The sequence below is a fragment of the Nesoenas mayeri genome, assembly GCF_963082525.1.
Source record: "Nesoenas mayeri genome assembly, chromosome: 3".
NCBI lineage: Eukaryota > Metazoa > Chordata > Aves > Columbiformes > Columbidae > Nesoenas > Nesoenas mayeri.
The window spans coordinates 10,335,761-10,359,245 of NC_137544.1; the positions used below are offsets into that span (position 1 = coordinate 10,335,761).

The following is a 23,485-nucleotide window of genomic DNA, read 5'->3' on the forward strand; positions in this document are numbered from 1 at the left end:
AAAGCTGTTTTTTTTCTGTGGATGTGTGTTTACCATCATATTAACAATGTGTTTATCTTCACTTACGTCTACTAGTGTAAGATACAAGAAGTTGCACAGGTTCTAATAGCTGTGTTTATTCTGACCACATGTAGAGCAGTGCTGCTGTGTCCCTCCTCAGCTGAGGCAATAGAGCAGAGAAGGGAAATATAGGTGCTCAGAAATGAAGGTGATGCTATTTAACACACCTGGTCCAGGGAATCAACTTAAGAACCTTGTTTGGTTGCAGTCTTGGCTCCCTTGACAAGGCATGTGGAGGATTATGCAGCTCAGAAATGGCATCAAGTCCAGCTGGCACAGTTGAGTGAGAGGCATCTAATCAGCAGGAACCAAAAAAGTCTCGATTTTGCATCTAAAATTCTTTCCTGACGTAGATGTTTACATCTAAACAGCTGAGCTGGATCCCCTCTGTCTGTACACAGAGACTCTATTTATTTATTTAAGAAAGGTTCCTGTTTTAGGTATCAGCTTAGCATCAACATTCATCAGTTCTGTGGTATTTGTAGTACTTGAAAATAACCTTGAAGATACTACACTTGAGCAGAGTATTAACTGTAGGACATCTTGCCTGACTGCGAGTTACCCAGGGGAGAATGGCAGTGAACCTGCAGCCCTTTTGTGGAGAGAGGAAGAGAAACGCTTTGCTCTTTTATGAGGACTTTTCCTGCACAGCTACAGCACAGGACTTTGGAAGCAACCACTTGACGATATGGATGTATTACCTGCCTGCAGGGCTGCTCTTCAGACCGGCTCTGGAAAAGCTAGCTGGTGTTCCTAAAATTTTCAAGAGCATCTTTCCCTGTATCCCACCTGTCTGTGTTATGACCTTATGTGATCAGCATCGCATGATCAGAGTCTTCCTGGAAAGTCTTTGCTTTTCTACATTCCCTGCCTTTTAAGCAGGTGAGACTTAACTAATTGAACCTGTTTGGATTGGCCAGCCTGTAAGGAGACTGGGTGTCAGGACTGGGCTATTCATAGAGTGCTCACCTCCAGGTAGCTTTTAGAACCATCAAATCAGGTATAAAACAGATGTTACTAAGTCTAAAGTAGTGTGGAAGTTAGAAACTGTTTGTGGAGAGTACAGTAAGACCCATCAGGCACTGGAAATCTAAGAGCTTAGTGTTTGGAGCACTTAGAACTAAGGCCACTATTTCACAATCCAAGATGTTTGTCAACAATACTGGCATAAGGTATTTCTGTTCCCACCACACTGTGCCACTCCACGCCTCGGTTATGCCAGAACAATAGTTTGAGAGACCATGCTGTGAATTAAATAAATGCATACATTTATTTCTGGGGTCTTTTTAAAGCTGGCAGAGTTTTCCCTGGTTGAGTTCACAGCGTGGCCCCACAGAGCTGTGCCAGTGTAATTCAGGGGCTTGTGAGCCATGGCAGGGGGGTGGGAATGATGGACGAGAGAGAAGGTGGGAGTTCCTTCAGCTGGACTTACTGCAGAACTTTGTCGTTAAATTAGGGTGTCAGTCCAGAACATACAGTGCATATATGTGGGTTCACACGCTCAGTCTCGAGCCTTCTCTGGAAGACATTGGTGCCCCAGGTGGTCATGATTCGCTGAGAATGATGCTTCTCCCTCGAGGCTTCTGCCTTTGTTTACACTGCAGCTCCAGATGAAGCTGCCAGTTCTTTGCATTTGACCCTGAGTTCTCGGATTTTGAAATGATGAATTTGTATTTTACATTGTTTTGATTTTTTTTTTTTCTGAATAAAAAAAATTGCCAGTGGGAAAGGAGCTTTGCTACTCTCCAGTAACTAGTATCCATGATGCAAAAGCAATCAATGAGAACAGACTACACTGTAGAGTTCAAAGTTAGTGCAGTGTAGCCATTCAGGTTAAAGGGTCTACAATAGCACAACATGTCATGTTGTCCCCTTTCCCTGTGATGACCAGTGGTCTTATAAGTGGATAAAGCAGTAAAAGCAGAGCTTTCTATTTCAGTGAGACATAAACACAGCAGAACACTTTTGATTCACATGCTTGCATGGGATATGTATTATACATGACTATGCTTTTTAAATTTGCATTTGCACAGAAGTAAAAGCACACCAAAAAAGGGGGGAAAAAACCCAACAAAACACAAAAACCCCATCTTCCTGATACATCCGAAGCTTCTTCCAGCTTTTCTACCCACTTCATTATCTCTAGCATGAATATTCATGCCTTAATTATGAGATCAGTCTCATTTTAAACTGTCCATGTATTTTCTCAGATGGCAATGGACATAAGGTACTGTTAACTGGTGGAGTTCTCAGTGGTTACTAATGCTTTCATTTTCATGCATATATTATTTGGTCCATTTATTCCTCATTCATAAAATGGAAATAAATCTCCCTTAGGCAAGTTCTTGAGGACTTATCAACGAGATCTGTTGTCGCAACTCAGGCCAAGGTTCTTTGAGGGCCTTCCTAAGAATATTATTCTTGGGGGATAACACTAATTCGTCCATACTTATTTGATTTCTGTTTTTAACCCCCATAAAGCTTTGAGTACGTTGGTCAATTTTCCCCATTTTTTTCTGAGAGATAGAGGTCTCAAAATGATACCAAATAAATAAGAGTTTGGCTAAAAGGCTTGCACACTGATAGAGTACACCCCGAAGGAAAGGTGTGTTTTCTATCGTATATTATATATTAGAAAATTCAGCTCTTAGGACACTACTCTCCATTATTTTTACTGCTTATGGGCTGTTTGTTTGTGACTAATATTTTAAAATAGTTGACAGTCGTGCTTTGTTTACTGGGTCAGCCCACCAGCTTCCATTGTCTTCAGAGAAGAAAAAAATCTTTCATTAAAAAGAAAAACTTCCTCCTGCAAAGAGGAGCCTGTATGTCAGATCTAGGCTTGAAATATGCCACTTTTGTTGGATTTCCCAGTGCTCCACAAGTACCTCCGGTGGGGGCTTGGCACATTGGAGCTTGTTAAGTTTGAAGAGGCAGAGTAATGACAGGATGGTTGAACGTCCAACTGTGCTTGACAGTGTTTCCCTCCACTAAATCTGGGTGGCAGATGTGACTTGCTGAAGTGACTTACTGAAATTTCTCAATTCTCGTCTGTCTCTTGGTGTCCTGTCCCCGCTGCCGTGGCTCATTTCCAGCGCATCCTCCCTGCCCGGCCGCCGCAGCGCGTTCAGGGAGGAGGTGATTCCTCTCCCACCTCCCTCAGTTGGCCGGAGTTATGGAAAAGTTGTGTTCTATGTTACTTTGCTTGATTTGACCGTTTAACAAAGGATCTGTTTCTCTTCACATGATGTCTGAGGTGGAAGGGAAGAAGAAAGTAGCTGCTGAACAACCTACTTATGAAGGAAATCCAGTGTTTCTATGTGCATCATGTACAAATAACACAATTAAAATGTTTAAAGCTACAGAACCAGTGTATAATGGAATTCTTCCTTTCTGGAAGCTACTGCTTGAAATACCTGAGCTGCTATGGATTTCACAGAATCACAGAATCGACTGGGTTGGAAAAGACTTCAGAGATCATCGAGTCCAACCCTTGGTCCAACTCTAGTCCGTTTACTAGATCATGGCACTAAGTGCCATGTCCAATCTGAGTTTAAAAACCTCCAGGGACGGCGAGTCCACCACCTCCCTGGGCAGCCATTCCAACGCCTGACCACTGTCTCTGTAAAGAATTTCTTTCTAATATCCAGCCTAAATTTCCCCTGGCAGAGTTTAAGCCCATGCCCCCTTGTCCTATTGCTGACTGCCCGGGAGAAGAGACCAATCCCCACCTGGCTATAACTGCCCTTCAGGTAGTTATAGAGAGTGATGAGATCACCTCTAAGCCTCCTCTTCTCCAGACTAAACAACCCCAGCTCCCTCAGCCTCTCCCCATAGGTCTTGTGTTCAAGTCCCTTCACCAGTCGTGTTGCTCTTCTCTGGACCCGCTCCAGCACTTCAATGTCTTTCCTGAACTGAGGAGCCCAGAACTGAACACAACACTCCAGATATGACCTCCCCAATGCAGAGTACAGGGGAAGGATCACTGCCCTTGTCCTGCTGACCACGCTATTTTGGATACAGGACAGGATACCGTTGGCCTTCTTGGCCACCTGGGCACACTGATGGCTCATGTTGAGCTTCCTGTCAGTTAGTACCCCCAGGTCCCTTTCTGCCTGACTGCTCTCCAGCCACTCTGCGCCCAGCCTGGAGCGCTGCAGGGGGTTGTTGTGACCAAAGTGCAGCACCCGGCACTTGGCCTTATTGAACTTCATCCCATTGGAATCAGCCTTGCTTTGATATTAAATATTTTGACCTAGTTAACACTGAAATAATAGAAAATAAATACCTCCTTTCAGATTCTAGTTAACACACAGCCTTGTTTATAACCCAATAGTAACTCCTGTGGAACACTGAAGCTATATTAGAAATATATTTGACCTGTTACGTTCAATATCTATGGAAAACAGTAGAGCCAAAAATTCAGTAAGTCATAGCTCTTGCTCTCGTTTTCCTGTTATGGGCATAATGGAAGATTTTGATCACTGTCCTGATTTCTAGTTTTGAAATAAAATCCTTGGTTATTCTTGATGGATTTAGAAACTCCCCTAAGAATAAATAACTAAATGCATAAATAAATATGTATTAATACATACTTACATACTGCCTTCCACGTTAAAGATTTAGATCTTTTATATCTTATATTGAAACCTTCTCTGAAGAGGCAGAAGCTCTTCACAGTAAGTCTTAAATGGCTGAAGATTTGTGCTTGTGAAGTGACTTGTGTTTATGAATGAAGAAAGTTCACTTGAATGAAGCATTTGGGTTGAAGTCTTCATGGAGCGTCTACTCAGCACCAGGACTTATATCCTTACTATAGGGCCTTTTTTCTTAATTAGACATACAGTGATGTCAATGCAAGTATTTTTTCTCCTAGGGCTGTGGATTGGTAAATCTTGGTTTATCCATATGCAGGACAGTTTGTTCTTTTATCTTGTGTTTTTGAAGACTGATAATAAATGCAAATGCAAAAATAGTTTGCAAAATCACCTTGGACTGTTTGTTTCAAGTATTACATTCCCTTAACAGACTTGATGCACAAAAATTGCAGAAACACATTTTTAGTCTTTTTTTTCTGAAATGAGCTGTCTTCATGTTCCCTGTTGTTTTATTTCCCCATCTGTTATTTTCTTCTAAAAACTTAAAAACAAACCCAAAAAGCTAATAACCCCAAATCCCCCAAACTTATGCTTTTATTTTTCGTAATTCTCACCAATGGTGCAGCATAGAAAAATCTCTGATACGGATTTGAAAATGTACTTTCTGGTGCCTCTTGAATGTATTGTTTGCCTTCTCCTTGTATATTATTCAGAAGTGATCAACTCTGCAGAGCTGTTTATCTGCACAAAACAAATAATCTGCGGTTATCTTGGTTTTGAATTGTTTATTATTTTTTTGTCTTTTTCCTGCTGGTGTTGTCCCGTCAGGGTTGTTGTTATTCAGATGTGTTTCATATGCTTTCTTGTGAACCCGTTTGACACCAAGCCTGATGTTCCTCTCGCGCACCCTTCCTTTGTTCGCCCCTTTTCTTTGCGAAGGAGGTTTGTTTGCTGCTGCTCCAATTCTGCCTCAGCCCCTGAAGCTGATGGAAAAATTCCTGCTGGGAATTCTGGAGCCGGTGCCAAGCTCAGTGCAGCCTCTGCCAGCATCGCTTGTAGTACGGGTTGGATCTGAGAGGCAAAACTCATCTGGGGTGCTAGAAGTAGTTATATCTGTCTTCATCTACATAAGCAGATGCTTAAGAGACTCTGTATGTGTAGGTATGTACCAGGAAACCCAATTAGTTGTGTAAATTATTCATTTGCTGTGGAGAAAATGGGACAAAGTTATTTAATTGTAATCCTGGTTTCTACCTTTAAAAAATGTAGTGAAAAAACCACTCTTCCGTAATGGACTCAGTCTTAGCTCCCTTCTATGAACCATTAGTTTACAGGCAAATTAAAAATCATTAGTAAAATCAAGGCTTTTTTGTATTTATGTACTTGTCTTACTTGATTGAGACATTAGAGGTAACCGTTGAAATAGATCTATGGACTTTATGACCTTTTCAATATCACTTAATCACAAAGTCCAGTAGGTTTGCAGTGGGCAAAATGAGGATTTCAGGCTTTGTATCACAATGCTGTTAATCATTCATATGAGGAGAGAGGCACGTGCTGTCCTGTCACAATTTCTAGCAGGGAATTTTTAATTCACAGGCTTCAGGCTCGATTGTCTGTTCAGCCAAACTATCTGTGTTGGGTTAATTTAGGTTTATCAGGCTCCACATGAGATTTCTTTAGAGGTAAATGAACCCACATTTGTCCTAAAGGTGAAACGTTGTTAGAGAACAGCAGGCAAGCTTATTTGCTTTGCAGAATGCATGTAAAGAATGTGTATTATAAAATCCTATGTTTAAGTTTTATAGCTGTATCAAGGTAAAAGCTGTGTGTATGTATATACACATATATAGGGAAAAAATGTGAAATGTTCTCGAAAAACCTCTCTAATAAACTGTGTTACAGGCACCTGGCTGAATCCTTCTGAGATTCCCTATTTTCACAACCCAAGGAAATATATTAAGGTGCTTTCCAGCCAAATTCATGATTCCACAGTTAGGGGTGATCAAACAGCATTCTCACATGTGTTTCTGCACAACATCCATGTAATTGTTTTGCTCTTTGGCTGATGCTGCTCCCCTGGTGTATGGGCTATATATGGAATATAGCGCAAAGGATGCCAGTCCCCTGGATGTGCAAACAGGTGAAAGCTTAATTGACGTGGCTTTATGATGATCGTTCAAGCTTTATTTAACCTGTTTTATTTGAAATCCATTAACCTTGCTCATGGCAGAAACCTGTGTGTTTCCTTTTAAGACCGAAGCATCAGCCGGTTCCTGCAGTTTGCTCCCAAGTGTGAGAACATCATTGTGTTTTTTTACATGCTCCATTTAAATCCTTCTGACATCTGCGTGGGCTGCTTTCCATTCATTAACATAGGGGACTTGCATCTTCTTCCATGGTGGCTGGTCAGGCGCCAAAGGCCGATTAAGTTTCCTTGAGCGAGGAGCTTGTCATTGGGACTCTTGGAGCTGGAGCTTTGGCAGCTCTGTGAAGAGGCGATGAGGATCCTTGCCACAGAAATGACTTTTGTGTGGTCCTGCTGTGCACCCCTGGATTTCATATTTGATTTATGGCTGCTCATTTAAAAAAAAAAAAAAAGTCTTCATTTGGTTTTGTTGCAAGAGATAATTGTGTAAATACTGCAGCATACATAATTCTGAAACTGGATTATTTCTAAAATTAAACTCATGGTAATTGCTGGCGTATTTTCCAGTTCCTTAAAGTTCTCTGTAAACCCACTCTTGGCTGTGTATTTCCCTTCTTCTATTCGTGTAGCTGCCCTTATTCTTTTTGGTCCTGCTGAGGTCCCAGAGCAGGCAGAAAGCAACTTGCTGGAGAAGTGCATAGAATCATAGAGTCATGTTGGTGGGAGGAGACGTGAAGCAGCAGAGCTGAGCAGCATGGTCAGGATTCTGGAGACACGACTGAAAACACCGGGGAACCTGTCACAGGACAGTGCACAGAACCCAAATCTTGGTTCAAAACAAGTTGCAAGGAACCCCGTTGCAGTTTGGGGTGGTTTAGCTGCACATAAATTTCTTCTACACTTCCCATGACTCTTGGCATTTACTGTAGGCTGCTTAAATAAATCCTTTTAATTTAGATCTCCCTTCCAGGACTGCTAAGAATTATTTTCATTTTGTGTTTTAGTCTCAGTTTCACTTGAGTTTCAATTTCATTTCTCTGTTTTGTTCATAGACTTTTCCTGTGTGTTTTAGTGTGTTTAGTTTAGTTTAGTCTTTGTTTCTAACCTGAAACATGTTGCTGTTGTGGTTTACATTGTAAGTAAACCCAGTAGGTCTGGGAATTATTTTTGCACAGGGTTATCCGATGCTAGTGCCCTCTCAATTATAGTTTACATTTCACATTAATATTTTCACTTGCAGAAGAATTTAAAATGCTTGACAATTTGTAAGCCACAAAAGCTGTTCTTGCTTGTGGGGAGTATCTGTGCTCCGTGACTTTTAAAATGAGCGTTAAATGTTTGTGTTTTGCATTCAGAATTAAGCAGTTTGATTGAATTACATGGATGGCACACTGTATCTGACTTCAAACTTCCGCAGTCTGAGTAACTTCTTTTTTGGAAGTGTAGCATCTCAAACACGTATTTTGAGACAGGCCAAGTTTGACTTCATGACACTTTGCATAGGAAATCATGTGAAAACAGGGTAAAAGTTGTTTGTCAGTGATGTCCTGGGACAGATACGTAGTTTGTACAAACTGTTCTTTTTGCACTACTAGCTGTCTTCATAAGAAGGAAGTATTTGGTAATTAAATTTTTGATTTGCTGGAAAAAGCATTAAAGAAAAAAGTGTTTGAAAGTGAAAGGCACACAAAAGCGTGTTTATAAGTAAGTTTCATGTTTTTAAATGTGTGGGTGAATATAGAGTAGTGGTTCCTGTTTGTGAAAGCCTGTTTCTGCAGTAGATATATGTGGAGAATATTTACCTCCTAATATAGCTCAGAGTCACATCTTTGCACATTCAGTCACTCTCTACTGTTTTGCTTTAGCAGTGGGTGGAATGGATCGGAAAACAAAGATGTGGATTCCCATCTTCAAGTTAAAAATGGAAAAACTTTTGGCTTAATGTAGAGTAGCTGGACGAAATGTGTGTATTATGGAGAAGAACGGAGGTGGCTGGAGTCCTTTAATTATTGCAACTTATGGGCACACCAAATAAAGTGACCCCCCTGTGTTCTAATTCACTGTGCAAATTGTCCGTTTGACACACTCGTCCCATGAAATGCTTAGAAAACTTTTGCAAATTAAACTAATATACAATGTATTGTAGATTTGTGCCTTTTTCCTTTACTGTCACTATTTACAGCTATTGTTTAAAAGATGAAAATGAAGCAACTGCTTAAGATGTGCTTCTCGGTTCAGATCTGCAACTTGAGATGTGCTGGATGCAGGAATGGTTCAGGTACCCTGAGGTGTCTGAGGATTGATGTGGCATTCACACAACTGGAGTAACTTTCAAACATGGTGCTTTAACTTTGCATTTACTTATGGTTTCCATTTTTTGACACTTGGTTGCTGAGTTAAACAGCGTAGACAGTTTTGGTTTGATGCACTGGGAAATCCTTAAAATGCACAAATGAGCCCTGCATAGCCCGGCTGCCTTTGTGGTGGTCCTGGTGGTTCTTGTTTCTATTAAATAAAATAGCCTAATTGAACAATATTTCAACTGCACTAGATGAGCACAGAATGTTGTTGTTCACAGACTGCTGTGCATATTAAACCCTAGTTATTTCCATTAGCCGTTACTCTAACTTTGTTGTGTGAAAATAAATCTTTATCTGTTCAGGTTTTTTATTTGCTTCCCCTAAATGCATTTTGACAGATAGCAGCTGAAGTAAAAACATATAAAATGACTGAAGTTGCAGAGATGTGAGTTTAAACTATATTAAAGGATAAACATTTTCCACTTATAAATATTGTAGATGCAAGCTTTCAAGAGCAGGGGCTATTAATCTGCATTTACTGAAGTCAGTGCAACTCTGGAATAACTGCACTGAAACTGAAATCTCCATAAAGAATAAATTTATACCTGCTTTATACATAGTGATTTATCTATAAAAATCTTTGCTGTTAAAATCTTTGTTGATTTTCCTTTCCATTTGTTCCAGCGCTTCTCATTCAAACTCCTTCAGGGCATTTTGAAGTATAATATGAGTAGCAGCTCTAAAAGCTGACCCCTCAGAATGTCTTTTACCACAAGCAGATGCTTATGAAGAATGGGAAGATGGGTTTCCTTCGCATTAATGGAACTTCTCTTTTGCCTCCCCTAAAATACAGATCCCATTTATCACAGGATAAAAATCCCCTTTCCTTCAAATAAAATACTAGAGTGCCTTGAGCTTTGCATAGTACTTAATGCAAAGCCTCACTGTTAGTAAGCAGAATATGTACATGTGAGGCTGATGATGGGAAATAGCGCCAAAACGTCTGAGACAGCTCTTGCCATTTCTCTCCCTTTCCTAGTTCTGCATTACTAAAGGAGAGAAAAATTTAAAGAAAAAAGGCTGATTTTAAGGTTAATTTTGTGATTCCTTGATCTCAGAGTACCTAATTGCGTTATATTCCAGGATGAAACATAGTGCCAAAACATCATGATCATCTGTACTAGAAAAGACACACTTTTTTTGGATTGCTGCTACTTTCATCTTCAGCCTTCCTGAAAGACACGTTTCCTCCATGCAGCATCAATCCAAGGAGCTTGACAGATGACATCTAGATTTAATGTTATTGTCTCCAGGGCCCTCTATATTACTTTTGCCGTATGAAAGTGTGGTGCAATTGTACGGATGTGTGACCCTTGTGAATTTTAAACTGTTTATTTTCTAAAAATCAGTTTGCAAAAATTAGATCATGCATTCTAGATTTTATATAAACAACAGCTTTTTTTTTAAAAAAATATAAATGTCGAGCTTACGAAGGGATGCTTAAAAACTTTTAATAACTGATATTGTGGGGTATGGGATTTGGTGGGGTTTGTTTGGTTTGGCTTTTTGGTTGTTTTGGTTTTGTGTTTTGTTTTGTTTTGTTTTCCAAATCTGTGCACTCTAGTAAAAATACTGTTGTAATTTTATTAAGGTTTAAAAACCATCAGAGACACTTTTTAAGCATCAGTGAGGGATGAAGCATGTGTGATGTACGACCTGGAGCAGAAGGCTTGCCTGCTCTGCCCATCTCTCATCACTGGTGTGAGCAGCAGCAGCAGCTCCTGCACTGGAGGTTGCCTGTGCTGGGCAGGTTGGGGACCGGGAGCCCTGGCCAGGGGAACGAATGTCTCTTGGGAGAGCAAGGAACTGAGGTTTTATCTCCATGCACCATTTCTACAACTACTAATTCGATTACAGCTCTGATTCTTCTTCTCTTTCACTATCACTACTTACATGGCTCAGCCTGTATTACACTCAGGCTGATATAAAGGAGTTTACACAATTTTAGTGAGTTGTTTTTACTGTGTCTAGTTCTGGGCTTCCCAGTTTAAGAAGGACAAGGAATTACTGGAGGGAGTCCAGTGGAGGACTATGAAAATGATGAGGGGTCTGGAGCAGATTTCTTATGAGGAGAGACAGAGGGAGCTGGGTCTGCTCAGCCTGGAGAAGAGAAGCTGAGAGGGGATCTCATCAATGTTTATAAATATCTCAAGGGTGGTTGTCAAGAGGATGGACCAGACTCCTTTCAGTGATGCCCAATGACAGGATGAGGGGCAGTGGGCACAGACTGAAGCACAGGAGGTTCCATCTGAACATGAGGAGAAACTTCTTTCCTTTGAGGTGCCAGAGCCCTGGAACAGGCTGCCCAGAGAGGCTGTGAAGTCTCTTCTGGAGACATTCAAACCTACCTGGACACATCCCTGTGTAATCTGCTCTGGTGAACCTGCTTTAGCATGTGGATTGAACTGGATGACCTCCAGACGTGCCTTCCAACCCTAATAATTCTGTGACACTGTGATTCCGGGTTTGGTTTCTGTTTTGTTTTCCTCTCATTCCCTTTCGGTAATACATTTGTGTTATGTTGGGATGCCTTTGTCTCAAAAAGTGAATGCCTTTTTACACATTACTGCTCTTGCCACCTTTCGCTGTTGATGATTCGCAAACTAAGTATTGCCAAGTATGCGAGTGAAGGACATGTAACTGAGTGATTCTGACCATGATGGAGGGCTTTCCTGGTGTATAAATGTTAATAAGGAATCAGTGGAACTACCCTGGAAAATTAATAAATAACTAGAGATGAATTGTATGGTTTTGTGTTTGTGTGGAATTTTTATGCATCCTAACAAAATCTCCTTCATCTTCATATGGATTTACTCTGCAACTGAAGTCCCTTGACACTCTCACTACTGATACCCAGACGAAAGAAAACAAGGAGTAACAGAGATTAGAGTTTTGGTTGGAAATCCTGAAATCCCTACCAGATATATATTTTTCTCTTTGGGACAGTATCTCAGTCTCCACTTCAGCAGTGGTGCCTGACTGCTGATACTGTCACTGTTAATCAATGGATTTCGAGCAAGCCAGATTCATGCAGACACCACCCTCTTTTGAGAAGGTCTCTCTAAAGCTGATGGGATGCAGGAGGGACAGGAGATTCTTCTGTGGTTGTAGAGCACAGGGGTTGAAAAAGAAAGAGCTTCTCAAGAGACATGGAAGAGGACAGAGATAATATGATGTTGCATGCAGAAAAAAACCAGCCCAATGAGTTTAAAATAAAATAATCCTCTGTTTTAGGGTCAGTACAAACCTTTGTATTGTCAGGATACCAGATACCTATTTTGAAGTGGTAATACTGAGATATTCTGGCGGGCACACATCTGGATCAAGTGTTACACGCTGTAGTCTTTGTGATATTTTTGTAAGATCTGGGGGCTGCTTTGCCCAGTGTTCCCGTATCTGTAATTTAACAGCATAGATAAGCAAGCTGGCTGACCTCTGATGGAAAAGATACTCTCTTGTGTTGGGCCTCAATTTTAGATTCTGCAATGTCAAAGTAATTCTTTAAAATGCTTCTCATGGGTGCCTTTGATCAATGGAATTAAACCAGTTCAGTGGTGTAGACCCTGCACTTGGGAAAATAAAGACTGGAAGTGTGCTAGAGAAAATAAATTAACAAATTGCTGAATGATGCCATTTGAAGCAGATTGCTTACTGTTGGAAGGTTAATATTGACTCTGTGCTTGTATGTTTTGTTTTTTGGCAGGTAACCCTGGACTGGCAGGTTATTACAGGACCTTTATCCAGGCCTTATACTGTGGGCTGAATCAGCAGTATCCCGTGTGGGTTGTGAGCCATGCCGGACATTGTAAGCCTCCCAGTGGGATGGAAATGATAGAAGGTACAATACTGTAATTGTACATACAAATATTTGTACCCCCTCTGATTTCAGTAGCAAAACTTGCACCTGAATGTAGCAAAAGAAATACGGTTTGTCTGATACAAACTCAAGGGAAGGCACAAAGTGGCTAGAAGGCTTTATGTTTTGCCATTTTATGACAATGTAGGTTGTCTGCAGTGGGAGAGGAGATTTGGGGTAATTCTCCCTCATCTTTATGACACAAAAGAAATAAGAAAAAACTTCTAAATATTAGAAGCTGATTCATTTTCTCTTATTTATTTGAAACATGTAATTTTCATTAACTGACTATAAAGGTGTGATCCGAATTACTAAACAAAAGCTTGAGCATCTTTGCAATTTCCCAAGTGACTGAGTGAAAAGAACAGGGTGTCAGGGACTCACTGTTGCTGTTCTTCTCCTGCATCCCACAGGAGTTCTTAATTGATGTTTTGTGGCATTACTGCAAAATACCCCAGAACTCCAAGGACCAACAGAAGCACATTCATAGGGACAAATTTTTCTGCAGCTCTTCATTGGCTTCTAGGTTCTGGATTTCTAAGGCAAAATTCCTGTGTCAAGGACCACTAGATAGGATTGTGAAAACCACATCAGTTATTAATATGCTGCACAAAACCAGAAAAAGGAGATATTTTGGCAAAGAACTAATCATGCAACTGGTATTGTAAAAATTCCACGTATTCTTTCATCTTTCTGATGGGCATTTCATAATTCTTCATTTGAAATAACCTGTAAATCCTCAGAGGAAGTTCAGGATTTCTTGATAAGAAGGATGAGGGCATGAATTGACAAATACAACATTTTACTATCTGGCACCATTGATTCTTGGGTTTTTTTCTGTTTGGAATCTAACAAATGAAAAAATAAGGGGGGAAGCTACTGTGAAAGACTAGTTCATACTGATTCATTCGGAACAGTGGTCTGCACACGTTTTTGATCGAGCACTCCTATCAATAAATAATTTCTATCAGCACAAAGCTTTTCATCATATACCCCCAATATGTCTTTTTAAAAATTAATATGAATTGTATACATGTGTTACTGAATTCCTAATATTTTCTTTCTGCTCCCCAATGCGTGTACACGCCAATTTGGAGACCACTGATTTAGAGCGTACAACTATATAAATATATAGTACACTTAATATATAAATAATGCTGTATATAAAGTAATAAAGGGTTTTAAATGAAAGAAACTATGCTGGAATAATACGACTGGTTATATTTAGATCAAGTAGATTTTAAAGCTGTCAGAAAGACTAAAGCAAGTTTTCCAACAGCAGCCATCAATCACAGACTGCTGCCTAATTTACCAGAGACACATCACATAGCGAGCAGAGAACCGAACAAAGCTACACCCTTCATTTTGACTTCTGTCTGGTGTCTTTCTATTCAGAGAGCTCTCGCAAGCTGTGCTCCACAGAGACACACAGTGTTAATTGGACATTTCATTGCTGTAATTCTGCTCCTAGCGAGCAATCCACTGCGCAAGAAGATTGGAAACTTATTCTTACTCGATGAATGCATTTAAAAAGTTTTGTCTCAATTTCAAGAACTTTATCCTCCTCCTTAGCTTTTAAAAAAGCCGTTGTTTTGAACACTCTTGTGACTGTAAAACAGGCCAACATTAGTCCTTAGGTGTAGGAAAATTACCAGAAGGAGAGTAGTTTTCTAGCTCTTTCTTAGTTATTTTGTTTAAAACTGGCATAATCTATATGTGCTTTATAAATGCTCATATAGTCTTAAAAGTGTTGCTTTTTTTCTCTTCAGTGCCTGATACTGAGACTTTGATGCGTAGTTTTCCTAATGATGAAGGTGTTCATGCCTCTAGAACAGATGCTACCTATAGACTCTTTTATGATATCAAAACCCTGCCTACCACTTACTCTGATAGTTTACCATCCCATATATTTTATGATTGTAAGTCTTTTTAAGGAGCAGGTATTTGCACATCATTTGGTTAATCGCTACCTTACAAAGATATTAATAAGCAAGGAAAATTGTGTGCAAATAGATCATAATTAAGATATGGCATTTTTTTCTGTAAAACTAAAAGTAAAAGGCAGACATACCCACAGTTGATTTATTCTTTTACGTTCTGGAGCTTCTTTTAATGTGTCACTCCATTGGAGAATTTGCATGACACTTCTTTTGAGATTTCTGATCTCATAAGATATTCTCCTACATCTAACCAAGTAACTTATTAGATGTTTTGCGGGTTTATTTAAAGTGCAAGTTATTATTTCCTGTAAGAATGTGTTAGAAATACTCTGTAGCTCAGCGCCCCTGCTGCCATAACAGAGACTACTGCCTGAACACTAGTATCTGTAAATTAGTATTTACCTGGGGATTAAATGGATGGTCTTTTGTCTTAGTTGCAAGACTAAAGGCAGGTCATGTTTTCATGGTATGTAGCCATCTCTTAATGTTTCATTTTATAGGTAGTGAAATCAGAAGAAAATGAATTGTGTTGCATTGCTCTCTCCTAAACATGATTTCCCTTAAACAGGAACCAGTTTATGGAAAGAATGAAAAAGTACTTTTGTGGCTTTAAATAAGTTAAATTATTTAACAAAGAGGAGACTGAGGGGTGACCTTATTAATGTTTATAAATATATAAAGGGTGAGTGCCACGAGGATGGAGCCAGGCTCTTCTCAGTGGCAAACAATGATAGGACAAGGGGTAATGGGATCAAGCTGGGACACGAGAGGTTCCACTTAAATTTGAGAAGAAGCTTCAAAACCCGCCTGGACATGTTCCTGTGCGACCTCACCCAGGTGTTCCTGCTCCAGCAGGGGGATTGGACTAGATGATCTTTTGAGGTCCCTTCCAATCCCAAACATATTGTGATACTGTGATACTTGGTAAACATCTTGATTAAAAAAAATACATAAGGGTAAAATTGAAAAATAAAATTAAGATTAAAAATATTCCATATTTATTCACACTCAAATTATTATCTCAAAACACCAGTAGCTGCTCAGCTTGTGGGGGTCGGCATTACAATACATTATGAATTGTGGAGGCTGAAGCTCTGTATTTTATATTAGGAAATCCAGTTGAGTAAAAATGCTTGAGTACTCCAGGAGGACTAAAGACCCGTGTTTAGGATTAGCTTCTCTGATGGTAACGAATAGTAGCTATATGCATTGCTAATTCAAATGCTGTGTTATGAATATCCCACTTTAAAATAAAGATTGAAAGACTCAACCTCACCCAAAATGTCTTTAAAAGCTGTGGAAAATAGGAGATTAGATAGGAAACCGTTGATACTCAGTCCCTCTGACACATCCCTCACCTCCTTTTAGCACCCTGCTTGGCTTTTGCCAGTACAGGCTGTGTAGACAGCAGGTGTACATCCATAGCCAGGTCTTAAAATGGTCTAATTCTGGTAAGAAATGTAACGACTCAGAAAGAAATAAGAATAGAAGGCCACAGATTTGGTTTTGTTTCCTCTCAGGACCACTAAGATACTTTTCTCTGTAGCAAAGTAAGATTGAGAAGTAAAAAAATAAATCAGAATTAAATTATTTACTGGTTTTTTCGTCATATTCTGTATGTGCCAAGTGCTATAGAAATATTGAATAGTGTGATTTGTATCTTAATTGATTAAAGAGACACGACTGATGCATTGAAATGCATACCTAACCAAATGGCTGGTCATCAATCTATGATGCTGAGTCTTAATGAAAAAACATAGGATCACATGATAAATTATATAAAAGATAAATCTGTTGTAGTTTCTAAATTACAGATGAGTATTGATCTATATGCAATCATACTACAAATATTTTTTATTGTTTTAGCAAGGTGTGTTTATCCTTTGGAGCAGATTGTCTGCTGGATTTTCTGTTCTTTCATTTCTGAATCAATACTAGGTAACTTCTGAATGACAGAGAAATCCGAGTGATATTCTTAATAGCCAAGTTACAAGATAAAAATTCTAGTTTGATTCTTTTATATCCCATGGACTGTGGAAGATAACAGTTTGTCCTTAAAATCTGTTAAACTATCCTTAGTTCATTTTCCATGATAAAAAGAGGTAGATAAGCATTGATTTATAGCCCATCAAAAGAGTGTTTCCATTGCTTTTTCTTTATGCAGGGAGATTAGGACCTTCAGACCATTTTGAAACTGAATTATATCCTTAAGAAGCAAAGTGGGAAAAAGCACAAAAGTGGTGGAGAGATAATAAATTACCTATGAAGACATTGATTATGTCATGCCAAAATGTTAATGTACTATCAGTGTGAATTTTTGAAATGAAATGAAGTTTTCTATTAAAAAAAATAAAGTATTTTAGTGTTACAGGAAAATTGGAAGCCATGTGCAGCTTGAATTTATTTGATATATTGTTTTTTAACTGTTTTTACAGTTCATCTGAATGGAGTTTGCTTTTCCAGCCCTCTGACTTCCAATGAAACTGCAGAATTGACTGTGAGAGAGATTCTGCCTCTAGATAAACTGATATAAATCTACTAAAGAAAAAAAATAGTCTAGAATCATTAGGGTTATACTCAATTTATATTTCAGCAAGTTAATCATCTTGGTGATTGATAGATAGTTGTCCACCAAGTGACAGATCACAGTATCACAGTATGTTTGAGATTGGAAGGGACCTCAAAAGATCATCTAGTCCAATCCCCAAAAAAACCAGATATAAGTGTCTGCAGGATTAGCAGATATGAGCCCTAAGTTTCTACCATCACGATATGCTGTCCTGGCAGGAAAAAGCCTAAAATAGTAGTCTGAGCAAGACAAGGAGCATAGTGTGCTATAATAAGAGGGTTGTGAGTTATTTAGGACAATGATTCCCAGTCTGTGGTCTGTGGGCCACCAGTGATTCCCAGGACACTTGCTTGTGGTCCAGGAAGAACTGGCTGATCAGATGGGGTTGGCTCTCTCACCGGTTTCCACTTGCTAAGCGGAATGAACGGTAGCTAAGAATACTTTTCCAATAACCCTTTTTTTGTGTAAGCATTTGCTGCGGTGCCCTTGGAGATGATGTGCAACCATGGATGTGTGGGGATGGAGGCAGTGGGACTGTGGCCTTCATGGAAGTCAAATGTTCCAAGAACTGAGCTCCTAAAAATAGGGACTCATCCTCAGCTAACAGCCTCTGTCCTTGTTGTTGTGTGTAACCCCAAAGGAGAGGAGTTACACAAAGGCACAGGGAGTCAGTACGTGTTTGGTAATTTTAGCTAACTTGTGACTTTCATTTATTTTAAGAAGTACGGATGTTTTAATGATTGCTGATGTTGGAGGATACGTGCCCTGCTGAATCAGGTGAATCAGAGCTACTGGAAATCTGTTTGTACTAAACAGTACTAAAACGCCTCAGAATTAGTGTCTGTAGTGCTTAGAAGTGTTTTGACCAGCGAATCCTTATCTGAGCATCCACACTGTTCATTGAGATATCAAACCGCTGTATTAGTGATAGGAATCTGTCCACATTCAGGTACACAGTGATAGCAATGCTTAAAAGACATTTATCTCTTGTATTATACAAATAAAGGTAGAAAAGCAGAAGAAAGGCAGCTGAGCTAGCATCTCACGTGCATACTTAAAGCTTATGCATGTACACATTTAATTCACATTACCCACATTTATTTCACATCAATTTATATTTCAACAATATTTTTTTTTGCTTCCTAGGCATATAGGCTAAAATATTGAAAAATGGATTATCTTTAATACAAATTCTTTCAAGGTTTGGTCAGTTATAGAATCACAGAATCAGAGAATGGTTTGGGTTGGAGGGGACCTCCAAAGCTCATCCAGTGCCACCCCTGCCATGAGCAGGGACATCTTCACCCAGATCAGGTTGCTCAGAGCCCCGTCCAGCCTGGCCTGGGATGTCTCCAGAGACGTGTCATGTTTAAATATCATAGACCCAGAGAACTTTGTATTCATTTTTGTGTCCCGCAACACATGGCACTACTGAATTTTAGTGCAGAATTGTATGTCAAGGTGTCTCCCAGTCCAGTGGTATCACACTGTAAACAGATAAAAAACCAAGTTGTAAGCATGCCATCCAGGTAGAATTAGGATCGTTTCATATCAAAGTGTGATTTTTTTTTTCTTTTAATGTATAGGGAGGAGAAGCTTCCCATTTACAAAGCTGGCCTGGGCACTGATTGATCACATTGAGCTCTTTACATGGTATTTGTCAACAGCATGGGGTCCTCATCAGGGAGTGTGCAGAGGAACAGGATGGGACAGGGAGCACCAGCTCAGTCCTGCTGCCCAGGAACCTGATTCCTTCCTTGGCTTTGGAAACGGCAGCTTAAGAAAGGGGGTGTGTGTATGTAAAAGTTATTAATGAGGCATTTAAATAATGAGGTTTTTGTCTTTGCCTGGTAAGATCTGCATTTTACTGTAGGGTTTTAGTGCTAGGTGTCTATTTTAAGGAAACAAATTATCATTTCATGTTATGAACCCACTGGAATGTTTCAGATCTAAATGTGTGAGAAATAAGCAGCCCTGGGGATGCTGCAGTGCTCCGCTTACTTCTTTCCTTTGAACCACAAGCAGTTAATTATTCATTGAGGTCTTATAATCATGCCTATAATTATGCAAATGGATCCTTTGAGTGAAATCTTGGCATCCAGCACTGACTTTATCAGTTCTGCTTAATTTTAAGCATGTGTTTAAAAATCTTGTTCCATTCAAAATCAAAACTAAGAAAATAAAATTTTGCCATATGTGAAGTATTTCTAAGTTACTCTGTTGTTTTCTTTTCTGGCCAACCAAAATGATATCAATTTGAAGTGCTCATAGCATCATACCTTAACAGCCATGTATTTATTTGTAATGATCACTTAAACGCTGTTAAGCTGATTCTGGTACCACTTAACGCATAGCTTTATATTCCATTGACTTTGATGGAGTAGTAGCCAATTTGTGCTAGTGTTACTAAGAAGAGGACTTTTTCTTTAAATTTCTTATAGCTGTATGAAAAATAGGTTCTCTATAGTCTCTGTTTCTTTCAAGGTTTTCCACTGAGTCTGTCAACATAATACCTGTAGGCATATTGTCCATGAATAGGTTTCTAATCCATTCCGGTACTTTATTCAACTAATTCCCCTGTTAAAAGAATGAGAATCTTTCATCCATGTCTGCAAATATAATTCTGTTTTTAAAGATGTGTTCTAAAGTAACAGCTTTTGAAACCTGATACAGTCCTCTGGATGCTTATCCAGAAAACAACACATTTTTTAAAAATTTACATTCACCCATTGAACACTGTAATGTCTTTAGTGCATTCCAGGAAACTTTGGATGTAAGTTTTGAGATTGTTTATGGATCATTTTCCGCCTTTCACCCCATGACATAGGTATGTTCTCCAGCTGATACCATCACTTCTAATTAGATGCAGATGGCTGTTAGTGGGGGGGGGGAAAGTGTTTAAGAATGTGAACCCTATGGAAAGGTAACATTTATATCTTTTGGTGTCTTGACTTCAGAAGACATGTCGCAGTTCACTAAGATGAGCAGTGCTGTGATGATGCAGAGTAACTCTTCGGAGTGTTTACCATACTATTGTAGGGAAGGTAAAAAAGTAAACCAATCTAATAAAATATTGAGATGATCCAGGTTCTTTTCCCCAGGGAGAATGCTTAGGAATCTCTTAATCCAAGTCAGTTTGAAAGATATATTTGCATCTGCTAACAGAATGAAAACAAACCATCCCTGCAGCAGAGAACAATCCCTTCTGTCTGAAGGTGTAACAGGTCTGGGTTTGGTTTAGACAGTTGAGTCAAAAAGTTTAGTCCCTGCATAGGTTAACTATAGGAAGAAAGCTGATTGGTACTTTTATTTATTAGTAAGAACTTCTACTTAATGATAACAGGCTTTCAATTTAATTTTGATACCCACAAAGCTTGCAACAAATAGTACAGATCTGGTTGGTGTCAATCCAGCATTTAACAGCAGTTTTATTTTTGATTCGCAGTGACCTGCAGTTGTAAGACTGAGAGACCATGAGCAATGCACAACATAATTCCAGATTCTAAGTATAATCAGGTTTGGAATATGGAGTCTTTCTGTTCGCTTTGGTTTTAGGATTTTCCCTTTCTTTAAGGAGCGATGTAGGTGTCTCAGGGAAATGCAGGAAACTGTAAGGCAGGACCATGCAGGAAGAAGTAGCTGTAAATGACCTCATTCTTATATAATCAGCTCTATTAATTAATTATTCCTACCTCCAGTGCATCTGCTTCTCTCAGCAAGATCTGAGTAAGGGCTGAGCACTTTGAGAAATGGCAGAGGAGAACATGATACAGTCCTGTGCACTCGGGTTCAATGCGTCTCATTGATCCTTGCTGGATGAAGGGGTTTTTTTTCCCTCCTCTTGGTACTGCATGGGACTATTCTTTTTCTTCAAGTTAGACATATTCTTATCTTTCTAAAGGTTGAATCTTGTATTTTGTGCGTGAATACAGTTATTAAAATAATCTAATCTACTACAGCTATCCAATTACTGGTGTGGTCAGATGACTGCTTAGTTGCGAAATCAATCCCTGTTGGGTTAAATATTATAGCACATTACTAAAATTCTCTGGGATTGCCATTGTGTCATTTTTTTCAGAACAAAATTGTGGTTTGGAACGTATTACCACTGAGTCTTTGCTGTCAGAGACTCCACTGACTTCTGTACTAATGTCTACATAATTGGAGAAAGAAGTATTATCTGCAATTAAAGAATGAAGAAAACAATTTCAATATTTCTGAAGGCACTTTACTATGTAGTGAACTTTACATAATCATAATTGGATCTGTTTATGTGTAGAGTGCAGGTCAAATTCGGTTGCTATCTTTTTCTATAAATTATATTGTGAAGCCGCAGGCAGCTTCAAAGAGTTTGTAGCGAGCCATGGCTTTGATGTCTGCTAATGTAAATGAATGAGAAAATCAACCTTTGCCCAGCTGTGACCTTCGGCACTGCTTCTGGGTCACAGGTGAATTAGTTTGCTTTCTATGCAGCACATCTCACCTGCATAAAAATGGAGACCAAAAAAATCCCTTATTCACCCATAGTGACACATCGGCTTTGTAGCGGTGGCACTTTAGTCTCTGTTCCAGCTAAAATGCAAAACTTCAAGAGAAATAAAGCCATCACAGTATCGTTGGCATGTTGCCATCCTTGCTATGCGAGGCAGTTCAGCAAGGCGACTAAGAATGGAACCTTCAGCATTTTCTTCAGTGAAGTTAAAAAGGAAACTGCTTTCTTGGTAATAGGGAATAAATCTGCCAATTAATTTTTAAATGGTGTAACAGAATACTGGAGAAGGTATAAATCATAATTTTAAGTTGTGAATCTGACAAATATGTGTTTCATACTCAAAGATATAACATTTGTGCTATACAGTGCGTGCAGATGGTTATTTAAAGCATCAACAACTGATAAAGAAACCTGTTATATTTAAAGAAAGTAAAAGGCGAAATTGTATTTCCTTTCCTCAGTTTTGCTGCTTATTTTACATATACTCCTTTGTCCAATTATCATTTGCCTTATGCTGTGCAAATAACGAAAGATGGAGTATGGACCTCTCCTCAATCCAAATCATGGCCTTTTCCCATGATGGCAGAAAGCGTAACTCAGTGGTGAGTGTCACACAGAGAACTCGGTTCTCCCGGCCGCTGGATTCTCTTCGTGTCACGTCAGGCAGCAGCGAACCCTGAGAGCAGCCGAGCCCAATAGAGATGTCCAAGGCTCGTTAAGACAGGTAGCAATTAGAAGCGTTGATTGAGCGCTGGGAGGTAGCACTGCGTTGCAAAATATTTGCGTATGTTTTGCAGAGGTAGCACGGGGTCGTGTTCTCTGCTGGAACACACTGACACAGGTCTCTGCAGTCAGCGGTGTGGCACTGCTTTACAGCCTCAGAGGATCTAAGATAATAATTTGGAAAATTTCTTATAATCCATCAATTTTTAAGGGTGCAGATGAAAGACAGAAAAATACTACGTTTGCCTAAGCGGGTTGTTTACTCCTTAAAATAAAAAGGATTCTGGACAGTGTGGTTAAATAATTTGGACATGTTTACTGCAGGTAGTTATTCTAGATATTAAATTTGACACTTCCGTGGACAAATGAAGGCAGAAGCCTACACTTTCCTTTACACTTCTATTAAAATAGTATCATCCATCGTGAATACACACAAGAGTAAAGAAAAAGGACAAAGTTATAGGGAATGCCATCCTAATGCCATCATAGTAGCTACTGAAATAGGAAATGCATTAGTGTTACTTTAGTGTTACTCTAAAGACAGGTGTTATTTTAGTATTATTCTGAAGAGTTGTACTTATTTGAACGTTTCAGTCACAGAATCACAGAATGTCAGAGATTGGAAGGGACCTCAAAAGATCATCCAGTCCAATTCCCCTGCCGGAGCAGGAACACCCAGATGAGGTTACACAGGAATGTGTCCAGGTGGGTTTTGAATGTCTCCAGAGTAGGAGACTC

The 23,485-nt window shown here is 39.3% G+C and overlaps 1 protein-coding gene across 1 annotated transcript in view; it reads left to right on the plus strand.

Moving 5' to 3' along the window:
* The window catches only part of LDAH (lipid droplet associated hydrolase), a gene marked incomplete at both ends in the record, with an annotated part of 121,600 nt that overhangs the window by 23,610 nt on the left and 74,505 nt on the right, over window positions 1-23,485 (plus strand). Inside the window, one exon of the mRNA XM_080342319.1 lies at window positions 12,871-13,005. Within this exon, the coding sequence (XP_080198445.1) occupies window positions 12,871-13,005 (135 nt within the window). The remainder of the gene's footprint in view (window positions 1-12,870; window positions 13,006-23,485) is intronic.